The 14,230-nt window shown below is 34.9% G+C and overlaps 1 protein-coding gene across 13 annotated transcripts in view; it reads right to left on the reverse strand.

Annotated features, from left to right (window-relative positions):
• The window catches only part of DLG2 (discs large MAGUK scaffold protein 2), a 1,975,849-nt gene that overhangs the window by 1,935,064 nt on the left and 26,555 nt on the right, over positions 1-14,230 (reverse strand). For all 13 annotated transcript variants that reach the window (XM_072794850.1, XM_072794842.1, XM_072794854.1 and 10 more), the window contains exon 2: positions 178-309. In XM_072794850.1, the coding sequence (XP_072650951.1) occupies positions 178-217 (40 nt within the window). In that variant the 5' untranslated portion in view covers positions 218-309. The remainder of the gene's footprint in view (positions 1-177; positions 310-14,230) is intronic.

Consider the following 14,230-nt stretch of genomic DNA (forward strand, 5'->3'; position numbering starts at 1 on the left):
TTATAAAAGTTATTTTATAGGCTAGCCTTAAATAAGAAAAAAAGAAATCTTTCCTTCCACTGTCAAGGAAAATTACTCATTTTAAATTTGGTTAACATTAGTTTTTTTGACCACATTACTTAACCTATTAAGCCCAATTCTGATCATTAAAATGATAAACAAATGTTTAATACATACCCAGCAAAGCTTGGAATAAGCTGCTCTTAAAGATACCCATCACCTTTTTAACAGCGTCTTTCAACTGCTGTTCCTCTGGTTTCCTTAATTTTTTGCAGTATTCTTCCAGTAATGATAAAGCTCGGTCAGTATCTGAAAAACATGATTTTAAAATTCTATCTCATAGTTCTAGAAAAATAGAAATCTAATATTAAACATGAAATATATGCAAAATAATATATATAACTTTTCATTATAAAATACATTTATTTTTTTTAATTTATTTTTTATTGGTGTTCAATTTACCAACATATCGGGATACCTGAATGGCTCCGCTGTTAAGCCTCTGCCTTTGCCTCGGGGCGTGATCCCGGAGTCCGGGAATCAAGTCCCACATTGGACTCCCTGCATGGAGACTGCTTCTCTCTCTGCCTATGTCCTCCCTCTCTGTGTCTCTCATGAATAAGTAAATAAAATATTTTTAAAAATAACAAATAAAATAATAATAAAATCCATTTAATCAATTGATTCTCAATAATATTTTTATTGATTCTTGCCTAGTTCTTACAATCATAGCCAACATATGGTTGTAATTGATGAATGAGAAGTTCCAACATAAATACTGGTTTATTTTTTTCATTATATTAATAAGATGAAAATTAAATAATATGGCTTATGTGATAAACCTCCACTCCATCAATTTTGTGATTTCTTTGCTGAATCAAATAATTTTTGAATAGTGTACAAATACTTCCTCAACTTCTATGCTAACCACAGAAACGACTTCTATGTTAATTACAGGGACATAATATACTTTATTTGAGAGAGACAGAATGCACACACACATGAGTAGGGGTTTGTGAAGGAGATGAAAAGGGAGGAAGAGAGAGAATCTTAAGCAGACTCCATGCCCAGTGCAGAAGCTTGATGTGGGGCTCAATCTTATGACCCTAAGATCATGACTTAAGGCCAACCCAAGAGTTGGACACTGACTAAGCCACCCAGGCAGCCCAACATAATATACTTTTAACTTGCAATTGCATTATTAACATTTTCTTTATCACTTCTTTTTAGCAAAACAATAAATGAACCCCTGATCTGTAGCATTTGTAATTTCTGAGGTGTAAATATTCCCACCACGGCCAATTTCAAGATGCCAAAGTAACGTCATTGAACACAGACTTAGGAAGATACACACCAGCACATCATTACATAGCTTTAACACCATACACATACAATAGATGCAAATAACCTCAAGAATATACATGGCATCAAATGTAGAAACATATTAGGAAGTGGTGAGCTTTGAGTATGTATTACTTTTATTTTTAATATAATTTATTTAATGTAAGTTTACATAATTTAATTTTTAAATGGCTATGTTTAAACCACCTAACATGGGGATCCCTGGGGGGCTCAGCGGTTTAGCGCCTGCCTTTGGCCCAGGGTGCGATCCTGGAGTCCTGAGATCAAGTCCCATGTCGGGCTCCTGGCGTGGAGCCTGCTTCTCCCTCTGCCTGTGTCTCTGCCTCTCTCTCTCTATGTCTATCATGAATAAATAAATAAATCTTAAAAAAATAATAAATCACCTAACAAATTTGTTGAAAATTTAACAATAGGCTCTTGCAACCTAGTGAGAGCCCATTCCAGCACACCACTGCTTCCAAAGTAGCACTCTCTTCTGGCTTCGCTTCCTATATCATAGCTGCCTCTTACCTGGTTCCTTCTCATTCCTCAAGCATCTAAACATCTGGAGACTCCTCTCTATTCTTATATCTAGGTAAGTTTAGCTAGTCCCCTGCCTTTAAATATTATCAGAATCCTCAAGACTCCCAGGTTTGTATTTATAGCTCAGATCTTTCCCCTCAATTCTAGATTCATATCCAACTATACATTCAACATTTCCATTTGGATGTCTAATAAACATCCCAACTTGTCAAAACTGAACTCCAGATCATACCTACCTTTACTGTTTCTCCTACCGTGTTCTCTCTCTCACCCTTCCAATTTTTCAGCCCAGAATCCTCGGAGTCATCATTTATTGTTCTCCCTTTCTAATCCTCTACATCTAATCCATCAGTAAATTCTTTTGGCTCAAACATTAAATACCACCACTATCTTTTGCTAGTGCTACCACTCTGGTCCAGTCTACCAACATCTACCCCCTGCACTAATGCAATAACCTACTAGTCTACATGCTGCCACCTTTGCTCTCATGCAGACTTTTCTTAAACACAGCAGCCAGAAAGATCATAAGCCAGATGATGTCATCCCCAACACAAACCCTCCAGTGATTCCTCATCTCACTTAGCAGAAGACTACCTGTCTAATTTCAGCTATTACTCCTATCTTCTTGCCCAGTCTACTCCAACCACAGTGGTCACTGCTCTTTCTCACATCTAATAAGAACTCTTTTACACTAGGGCCTCTAAACCCACTATTCTACCTAAATATTCTTCCTTCAGATACCTATAAAGCTTGCTTGTTTACTTTTTTCACATTTCTGCTCCTATACTACTGTATCAATGAGGTCTTCCCTAATTTTCCTATATAACATAGCAAACCTCAAGCTCACTCCATTTAAAGAAAGGAGAATTTCAATAGGCAATAGCAAATAGAGAAGGATGTCACATAACAATTTTTTTACCTAAAAAGGTTATAAACATAAATGAATGTGGATGTATAGGGAGTCCTCCAATTTTAGAATAAGACATAAACATATGCTAATATATTTGCAAAGAACTTTAATTTTTTAAATGCTTTCATACTTTGCAGGATAAAACATTTTATTTAAATATAATATTTAAACTATCTGAATCAAGAACAAATATTTGAATCCACATTTTGACAATAGTTAAAAAATCAGCAATTTCCCTGAAATGATAGTGGCTTACTGACCTCACTTGTGGACCCATTCCTAATCACTACTGTAAGTAATCAACAACACCATAAATACAGTATGCCTTCTTCAGTACCTATATGTATCTTTGGGCTCTAAATTTCTGATTATCTCTAGTGCCTCAAGGTTTAGTCTTATTCATCCCTTCATTTGTTAGGTAGTCTTTGAAAATCTACTAAGTAGCAGACATCTTTTCTTTTCTTTTTACAATTCTAATTTTTAAGCTCTTTTTCACTTCTGTGTCACTTTTGTAGGTATTCACTTACTCTGATATTTTATTCTTGTAAGTGGCAATTCTTAAAATTGTATCAACAGCATTTCCATAATCACACCTATGAATGTAATTTGCTAGATAAGAGGACTAATTTACACAACACGTATTTACTTAGTAACTACCCAGGGAAGACACTGTATTGATTCAGAACAGCTAGATGTTCTCCAACCAACAGAGATTATGCTTCTCATCTCTGTTGATGAAAAATCTGGGGGACGCCTGAGTGGCTCAGTGGTTGAGCATCTGCCTTTGGCTCAGATCATGATCCCAGTGTCCTGGGACCAACTTCTGCATCGGGCTCCTCACAGGGAGCATGCTTCTCCCTCTGCCTATGTCTCTGCCTCTCTCTGTGTCTCTCATGAATAAATAAATACAATCTTTAAAAAAGAAAAATCTGACACACAAAATAAGATGCTAGAATATATGAATACTAAAAAAATGGTTAATGCGGTCATGTTTCTCTTAGACAATTGAGGCTTTTGCATGACAGCGTCTAGTGCTGGAATTATGGCTGCCCTTCTTGCTTCTTTTGATTATCAGTAATGATTACCTTCCTGTGTCAATTCCATTATGTCCTTTATCTCTCTCTACTTACATTCTTATATCTTATTAATGAAAACTTGAGCTTGAGGGTAATCTAAAACTAGGTACTTTTGCAAAGGTGAAAAAATTAAGCAAAAAATAAAAAAGACAAGATGACAAGGATCCTGTTGTACAAGACAAAAATCCCTAATCAGATGTTGACAAATTGAATAAAGTAGAAAGTTGAGATAATTATCCAATACAGCACTAATATTTTAATTGATACCAGTTATAAGTAGAGAATTTTTCACCTGAATTGCCAATATAATTACCTTAATTCTATTTTCTTCATTCTTAAAAAAAAAAATCTATCTTCATATGACTCCTCAATGTGCTAAAAGAAGGAAACTAAATTTGATTACCTAAAGACAGGCACAGGAGAGGGGGAATCATTTTTTTATTTTTTTTTATTTTTTATTTTTTTGGGAATCATTTTTTTAAAATAAAAAATTTTTTGCAGGAAATATGTAATGCAAAGGATATGGTGACTGTTATATAATTGGAATTATGGGTAATCATGTGTCTCTTAATTAAAGTTCAACTATTTGGTTTAAGAATAGCATTGCCAGAAGCTATAAATAATTTGGGACATGCAATTTAAATTTGAAACAGTAAATGACAATAGTGCTAACAAATGTACTTTTAAAAAGAAGGAAGAACTGACAAAATTATTTGCCACAACTTAAAAATAGAAAAATTATAGAATATATGGTATTGTTAAGAAAACTAAGTTGAGGGCACCTGGGTGGCTCAGTGGTCCAGCGTCTGCCTTCCACTCAGGTGGTGATCCCAAGGTCCTGGGATCGAGTCCCACATCGGGCTCCCCACAGGGAGCCTGCTTCTCCCTCTGTCTACGTCTCTGCCTCTCTCTGTGTTTCTCATGAATAAGTAAATAAAATCTTTTAAAAAAAAGAAAATCAAATCAAATGCTAAGTCTATAAAAAGACTTCAAAACAGCTAGATATTCTCCAAACCAACAGAGATTATTATGCTTCTCATCTCTGTATAAGAAAAATCTGAGGGATGCCTGGGTGGCTCAGTGGTTGAGCGTCTGCCTTTAGCTCAGATCATGATCCCAGGATGCTGGGATCAAGTCCTGCATCAGGCTCCCCATAGGGAGCCTGCTTCTCCCTCTGCCCATGTCTCTGCCTCTCTGTCTCTGTGTCTCTCATGAATAAATATAATCTTTTAAAAAAAAAAGAAAAGAAAAAGAAAACTAAGATGAAAGTATAGTAGAAGAAAAGGTGAACTTAATACAAAAATCTTGGAAAGTCATTAGAATAATGAAATTCCTTTACATAAATTTATGCAACATTTCTTACAGTTTAAAAAGAATTTTTACATGCATTATCTTTTCTGATTCTCACCACTAAGAACTCATATCATGTCTAGTATACATGAAAATGAAATCCATAGCAGCTTGTCCAAGAGCACAGAACTACTAAATAACAGATTTGGAGCTTAATGCTAAAGCTTTTAATTACAAGTATAGCATTCTCTCTACACTACCACCCTTAATCCTCCAGAAATAGAGTTGAGTAAATTACTATTAAAAAAAAAAAAAAAAAAAGAGATCTCAGGGATCCCTGGGTGGCGCAGAGGTTTGGCGCCTGCCTTTGGCCCAGGGCGCGATTCTGGAGACCCGGGATCAAATCCCACATCAGGCTCCCGGTGCATGGAGCCTGCTTCTCCCTCTGCCTATGTCTCTGCCTCTCTCTCTCTCTCTCTGTGATTATCATAAATAAATAAAAAATTAAAAAAAAAGATCTCAGAATCAGACATAAATTGTACCAGTGAATTTTAGAATCTAGTGCTAAATGTTGAATTACTAATTTTCATGAGTTTAATTAACATAAAAATTCTATTTATAATATATAAATAGCCCTACCTTTAGAAGTCTGGGAGATCAATAATAAGAAGTTCTTTCTTTCATTTATCAGCTATTTACTAATTATCTATGTTCCAGATATTGGAAACTCAGTATAGGCAATATTCTACATTCTCAGAGATTTCTGAATGAAAGTAAAGGTAATTAAACAGGAAATTTAAACAAAGCAAAAGATTAAAATAGAGTGTAATAGTGCTATGGTGAGATACCAGGTACCATGGGAGGAAAGAAGCTAATGTCAGTAGAGACCATTTTACTTTGGCCTTATACTCAAGGAAGAATACTAGGCTCTGGAAGATTTTTTTTTTAAGATTTTATTTATTTATTGAGAGAGTACATGCATGCAAGCAGGTGGAGGGGCAGAGAGAATCCTCAAACAGACTCCCCACACAGAGCCTGACTTGAGGCTGGATCTCAGAATCTTGAGATCATGACCTGAGCTGAAACCAAGAATCTGACGCTTAACCATCTGAGCCAGCCAGAAGCCCCCTGAGATATTCTATTATACACATTTTGCAAATGAGAAAACTAAACTGAGAGTACAAAATAACTTGCCCAAGGCTACACAACCAGTGAGTGCTGAAACCAGGATTCAAATCTGATTTGGCACCAAAGCCTACTCTAAAATATTATACCATACTGAAATCTAACTTACTGGGAAAAGATCATAGTATTTCTTCTTTCTGTAATTGCTTGTAGCAATTATACTTCACTCTCTACCCCCCCCCAAAAAAAAGTTTTACTATACTTCAAAAAACATCTGTTGATATGGTATTTTCCCTGTTGAAACAAAAAGATACAAATTTTTACTTCTACCTTTCAGATAAGCCATGTTTTCAGATTTTCTATAGAATTGTTGAAGAGAACAATGGGGAAATTTCAATGTTAAGTAGTAATAAATAGAAAGGAAGACAATAGCAATTTTCACCTTCAGCTGAATATTGAAATATACCTTATTCCAGAGTTAAAACTTGGAACTTGAATTGTGGAAAAAATATCTGACCAGTCTTAGAGCAGATCTAAAGATTGCTATATTCTGTAAATACCGGTAAGCTTGTAAATTACTTTAGTTAGCATCAATGAAAGAGATAATACTCATAAAAAATGTTACCATAATCTATTTTTTTTAAAAGTACAGTATGGCATTTCCTGTCAGTAAGTAGATGTGTCCTTGCCATATCGGAGCAGGCTTGCTCCAAAAGCTGACCAGGAAGCTAGACTCAGACCACTGATAGAAGGGGACTCTGACTTTGAACCAAAGGAAAAAAAATATTCTGATTATAAGCATTTGTATATCACTTTCCTACTTACAACTTTTACATGGGCTAGATATTTTTATTTGGCCATCACAATAATAATCCTAAAAGGTGAGTATTATTAGTACAGTCATGTTTTAAGATAAGGAATTTGAAGCTCATTCTGTCAATTTTCTTTAGATAACTTAGCCAGCTAATGGTAAAGATTACATTCCATCCCTAGGCTCTTCTCCACTGCACTGTGATGCCATTCATTTGTTCCTATAACACCACACTCATATAATGAAAAGAACATTGGATGAGCTTCTGGTCCTAATTCTATCACTAACTTTATAAAAGTTCATATACATTATCTTATTTGGTTTTTTTAAGATTTTTATTTATTCATTCATGAGAGACACAGAGAGAGAGAGAGAGAGAGAGAGAGAAAGAGGCAGAGACACAGTTAGAGGGAGAAGCAGGCTCCATGCAGGGAGCCCTATGCAGGACTCCATCCCAGGACTCCAGGATCATGCCCTAGGCCAAAGGCAGGAGCTAAACCACTGAGCCACCCAGGGATCCCCTACATTATCTTATTTGATGTAGAAAAGAAATAGCATGTATTAAGGAGAAGGGAATATATTAAACCCCTTTTAGAAAAGGAAACTGACGTTCAGAAGAGCTACATGATTTTCATAAGGTCACCTGGTGGCATCTTCATAAGAAGGCATGTAAACTCTTGTACATGTAGGAGATTGGCACTTTGAGATACTAATTTTTTTTTCTCTCCCAAAATTTGCCCATGTTCTTTCTTCCCATTTAAGTAGGTACCTGGTTTTGTATTTTATTACCTCAAGGGAGGTATATGCCAGGACAAAAACAGAGTGATTTTTAAGTTATTCGAGTTTTGCTTTCCTAAAATCTAAACTCTCAGAATAAAAGAGTTTGTTATAGAGATGAAAGAAAGATTCGCAGGTATGGAGAGAGACATCTCCTAGCATCTTCCCAATCTAGATAAAGATTTTCTCAGATGAAGAAGAGAAAGAGAAGTCTTTGGATTCCAAGGCAACAAGGATCTAGGCTCTGCTTCCTTACAGCATTGCCTGGAAGGCAGAAAGAACTCAGTAAGTAGTGGCATCATAACTTCATCTAGGTTAAGAGAAATACAGAAATTCCGGGGGGAGGAGAGAATCAATGTCTTAGAAGTAGCAAATCACCATCAGACCAGAAAGAACTAGATAGTTCTTTCTACACACAAGAACCCATAACTTAGGGGTAAACTATTATATACGGGATGGTCAATAACCAGATTATACCCCCGTTCCAGGTGGAACTCTACCATGATTCCAGAAAAGTAGGGAAAACCTCAAAAATGATGGAAGTGATTTTGTCCACCACTCAGGGACTAAGAATCAAAAACAAGGTTGACCTATAGAAAATGAATGGATATTTCTTATAAACCTGAATTTATAGACTGAGAATTTATCTCAATGATTATGGAATCTTCTAGATGCCGGGTCTTTTAACTACTGGTTTAGGTTTTTCCCCACAATATCATTACTATTGATGATGATGATGATGATGATGATGATGATGATGATGATGATAGAGGTCATGGTAAGTTCAAGAGGCAAAGAAAATAAATAATGATCTGAAACAACAGCTTATCATCTCTCACATTGGTGTCTACTCGTCTTTTGTGTCTCATCTTAAATGTTACCTCTCCAGAAAGAAGTCTCTGCTTCCTCCAGATGAGGTTGAGTGTTCCTCATCTATGACATGACACTGTGTTAACCTCACCACATAATGCTGAAACTGCCTGTTTCCACACGTATTTCCTTAATAAATTTTAAGTATCATAAAGGCAGACACTGAATATCATCTCCGACTGGAAAACATGCACCTAGCACAGTCCCTGGTACATAGTAGGCACTCAATAAATCTTTGCTGGGTAGATAAATGATAGAATAAATAAATAGAAGTAAATCTACTGCCTTAAAAATATAACACATTTAGCTTTTAAAGAATTTCTGGTTTATTATCTATAAGGATTTTAAATAGAATTAATGATTTATTCCAAGTCTTATCACACTGTTAATGATAAAAATGTCACAGAGAAATGTCAAAATCTTATCTAAAAGAGTCAGAGCCTCAGTGACCAGCAAATGGTGTCATCAGAAGAAAGAGATATATAATTTTGCCATACCTACCCATAATCTTTAAAGTTCTAACTTAATTCGTTTTCACAGGACTTTCTACTTTATATACATCATTCCTCTTGGTCTTAAATTCTAAAACAAATCAGGTCAGAAGAATTGTTTCATAATGTAGGTGGTTTGGCCATAATTCTTGAAATAGCTTTGAGAAACTTACTAAAAAAATGAACCTATGCAGAAAGCTTATACTTGGAACTCAGAATGACTGACTGGACAGAAGAGAATGGGTAAAACTCATGATCCTTTGCTGACAAAGCAACCTACATTGAGGATACAGAACCCTCGTGCCTTGACTGATACAAATTCCTGAGCAGGAATTATAGCTGGAGAACAGGTCCTCATTCCCTAGTTAAAAAAAAAAAAAAGATTTTATACATCTTAGCCTTATAGTAAAAAATATTTTATAGCCACTGAAATGGTTACACAGTAAATATTAATGAGAGTATATAATGAGAGTATATAATTGAGAAAGATCATTCCTGTAGTTTAGTGAGTATATTGTAATAAAAGAGTGAGCAATTGATTGATTGGCTGATTAACAAAGGCATGAATGAGTAGAATGCCTTAATTCCATGTTTTAAAAATCCAATATTTTTTGAACATCTCCCCACTGATTAGACTTTTCTACTCAAGGAAGTAAACAATGATAGGCCTAAAGGAGAGAAAAAATATTCTACCATATATGGAACACTTGGGCGGTTTACCAAAAACCTAACAGTTCAAATATTTTGTTGTATCAAGTCATTACCATATCATTTTCACAATTTCCAATACATAAGAATTGTAAAATAAATTCAATTAACAGATAATTTTAATACGATGTCTATTGCTTGCTTCATAGCATACTCTTAATCAGTAGCAGAATACAAAATGTATTCTTTTGTTTCTCTCTCCAGATTGCCTTCTCTTTATGCCTCCTGGATTGACCAGTATTTTCTAACATCGAGAATCTGTGGCTTCATGGTTTCCAATAACTCTCACAACCAAGGTGCAGATGACCTTTTTGAGGGATTTTTAAATCTAAAAAAATTCTTTAATAAATTATCTATTTTACTTTTACTTACAGAAATTGGAAACGTTTGAAAACTATCTTTTCCTATCCCTCTCCAGAAATACTCAGTACTTAACTCTTTTGAGTTTTATTGGCTAGGAAAAAGAAAAAAACACAAAGGTTTCGAAATGGAAAAAGTGTCTGGATATAATACTGGTATGGCAAATATGAAAGTTCAAACAAATATAGTAAAATATATGCAAAAGGAATAAAACAGTCACTCGGGTACAATCAATTCAGGTACACATTTTCTCCCTTTAAAGACTCTGGAAAAAAAAAAAAAACCCAGTCCAGGAATTTAAGAAAAGCTAGAGATGTAAAGAGAATAAAGAGAATATATCCAGATAATGAATGGCAAATATAAATCACTAAGATACTATAAAAAAGAAATTAAGCCACAAAGTATAAGAAACAGATAATGAAAGAAGAAAATTTCAAATGAGGAAGGAATGAACAAAAGAGTTTTAAGGGCTCCATCCTCAGAGAAAGGAAGAAAAAAAGAAAAACCAAAAGTGTCACTTTTAGGAAGTATGGTCAACCAAAAGGAAAGACTGTGTACCCAGGAACCAACAATCTCAATTTCAAGGATGCCCATGAGATACATGGCAATATCAAGCCTTAGGTTTCTAATTACACAACACATTTTGGCTTTCTTTAAAAAGAACAATGTCAAAACATATGAATTATGAAAATGGTAATATTTAACTTCCAGTACTTGGTAAAAATAAATTTATACACAGTTATATCACTGAGAAGAGTTATAAAAATAATTTAAAGGAAATAAAGTGTTATATAAATGAAAAATATCAGATAGATTTCTATTCAAATTTAAAAGTTCAGAGGATAGGGGATCCCTGGGTGGCTCAGCGGTTTAGTGCCTGCCTTTGGCCCAGGGCGCAGTCCTGGAGTCCTGGGATCGAGTCCCACGTCAGGCTCCCTCCGGGCATGGAGCCTGCTTCTCCCTCCTCCTGTGTCTCTGCCTCCCTCTCTCTCTCTATGTCTATCATAAACAAATAAATAAATCTTTAAAAAATAAAAAATAAATAAAAGTTCAGAGGACGGCAGCCTGGGTGGCTCAGCAGTTTAGCGCTGCCTACAGCCCAGGGTGTGGTCCTGGAGACCTAGGATGGAGTCCCACGTCAGGCTCCCTGCATGGAATGGAGCCTGCTTCTCCCTCTGCCTGTGTCTCTGCCAGTCTCTCTCTCTCTCTCTCTTTCTGTCTCTCATGAATAAATTAAATCTTTAAAAATAAATAAACAAACAAATAAATAAATAAATGTTCAGAGGATAATTAATAAGACCAAAGTTTAAACGCAGAAATGAAATGAGCATCAATCTCAAAGTATTAAAAGCATTGATTTAATTAAGGTAAACAATTAATGTAATGTCATATTTCAACATACTAAAAAATCCTATTGAGTATATTTTATCATTAAAATAACAACTTCCCACTGAAACGCAGAGAAGGACACAACTATCATTAACTCTGATTTCTTACATTAATCCAACATGCAATCAGGTTAGAGCAATTCAACAAGTCTTGTTGAAATAGCCCCATCTGATACACCATGATCCTGTATCACATCAGAGTATGCTAATGCAATTTATCTTGGATTGGCCCTGAATTCTCACAAATAGGTCAAAGATGTCCCAAAGGTTTAGGTGGAAGCAAATCAAGTTACTACAACAGAAAAGAGAATCCTGAATGAAAAGCAACTGTTGGGGGAGAAAACATCTTTAACAAAGAAATGAAAAATCTTTTTGAACAAACTGAAATCTATAAAAACATGGAGAGTGGTGGAGTGGGAGAGATAGAAAATAATCTTTTAAAGCAAAATAGTGGTGAATATGAAGATTTCAGCTTATCTAAGACCTAATCAAAAATAGGGTCAAAAAATGGACTTTATGAGATGTCCACTCCCATTCCCACTTCCCACCACAGTTATATGTTACTAACCAGACCAATATCCTTTCTACTCTTACAATAACATAGAAAATAAATATCAAATGAAAAGTCTGATGAAAATTTCTTGTTTCAACAAGAATATATTCAGCAATCAATAAACATTTGGTTCAATGAGGATAGTTATTGTTAAAATTAGATTTAATTTAGCTCTTTCATCATACCTACCACATATAACAATGAAGAAAGAGATGATAAAAGACACTACTCTCCGCAGAATAAATCTATGTTATACTTTAAAATATTTGCTTTACTTACATTTTAGATATAATACAAATAGTAAGAATACTAAGCTTAGCCAATTAAAAATATAACACATACATCATAATTTATTTGGCTAGTTTACTGTAAGATTCAAAAACGTATATCTTGATACTAAGTAGTTTTAAAAGATTAAAAACAACATAATTGTTTTTCTAAGTAGATCAGTTCACAAATTACATAATGCATAGATTTTGGCATAACCCAAATATATACTTGTCTTGCTAATTAGAACTTGTTGATTCCTTTAAAAAGTTGACTCATTATCATTAACCAATTATTAAAGAAGGAAGAGAAGAAAGGAGGGAGAGGGAGGGAAAGGGGAGGGAAAAAGGAAGAAATAAGGAAGGAAATAAACATCCAATTATTACTCATATCATGTAATTTCCAATCATGTCACTGCAATTTTTGTAACTTCCTTCAAAGGTAGGAACTTTTAAGAAACTCAGCCTATTGGGTTTAGAACGTTAAGATCAACCTGCTTACTGTTGGTAGGAATGCAGTGCAACCACAATGTAAAACAGTATAGAGGTTCCTCAAAATATTAAAAATAGAAATACTATATGATCCAGGAATTCCACTACTGGGTATGTACACAAAGAAAACAAAAACACTAATTCAAAAATACGTATGCACCTCTATGTTTATTGCAGCATTATTTACAATAGACAAGATATGGAAGCAACCCAAGTATTGGGTTATGTGAATGGATAGAGAAGATGTGATACACACACACACACACACACACACACACACACTCTACAATACTATACAGCCATAGAAAGAATGAAATCTTGCCATCTGTGACAACATGGATGGACCATGAGAGAATTCTGCTAAGTGAATAAGTTAGAGAGAAAAATACAAATACCATATTATTTCAGTATATGTGAAATCTAAAATACCAATGAATAAACAAAAAACAGAAACAGACCCATAAATACAGAGAACAAACTGATGGTTGCCAGAAGGGTAGGGGGAGGGAAGGTGTGCAAAAAATGGGTGAAAAGGAGTAGGAGGTACGGCTTCCAGTCATGGAATGATTAAGTCGTGAGGATAAAAGTTACAGCATATGGAATATAGTCAATGGTATTATAATAGCTTTGTATGGTGACTGATTTTCGCTACACTTGTGGTGAGCATAGTATAATATATAGACTTGTCAAATCACTATGTTGTACACTTGAAACTAAGGTAACATTGTGTATCAACTATACTTCAATATTTTTAAAGACATCATTTAAAAAAAAAAAAAAAGACACCTGCTTAGCTAAGTCATACCTAGAACATCAATTACTCATCCTCCATCTCCTTCCCAGATAACTTTTTATCCAATTCTCTACCCGGCCTCTCTCCTTTTCTCTCTCCTTCCCATCTCCTCTCCCTGCTACATACACACATACACGATGTGTTTAAATTCAATCATTAATCTAAAATAAGGCAGTCCAGAAGGGAGAATAAAAGCACACAGTAAGTTAAGTAAGTCAAAGAGCCATGTCATTTATTGGCTACATTACCAAAACCATTCTTCTTCCAGATAAACCAATCGTGTCAAGTCTGGACAGATATGTCTCCAAAATCTTATAGAGCATTTAATTCTCTCAGTGATACTATGGGGGAGAGCAGGAAAAGGAAACAACCCCAGTCTCAAGTTCAATGTACAAAAGGACGTTTCTGGGTATTTCAGAGGTTTCATATATCATCG

The sequence above is a fragment of the Canis lupus genome, chromosome 23, assembly GCF_048164855.1.
Source record: "Canis lupus baileyi chromosome 23, mCanLup2.hap1, whole genome shotgun sequence".
Classification (NCBI taxonomy): domain Eukaryota; kingdom Metazoa; phylum Chordata; class Mammalia; order Carnivora; family Canidae; genus Canis; species Canis lupus.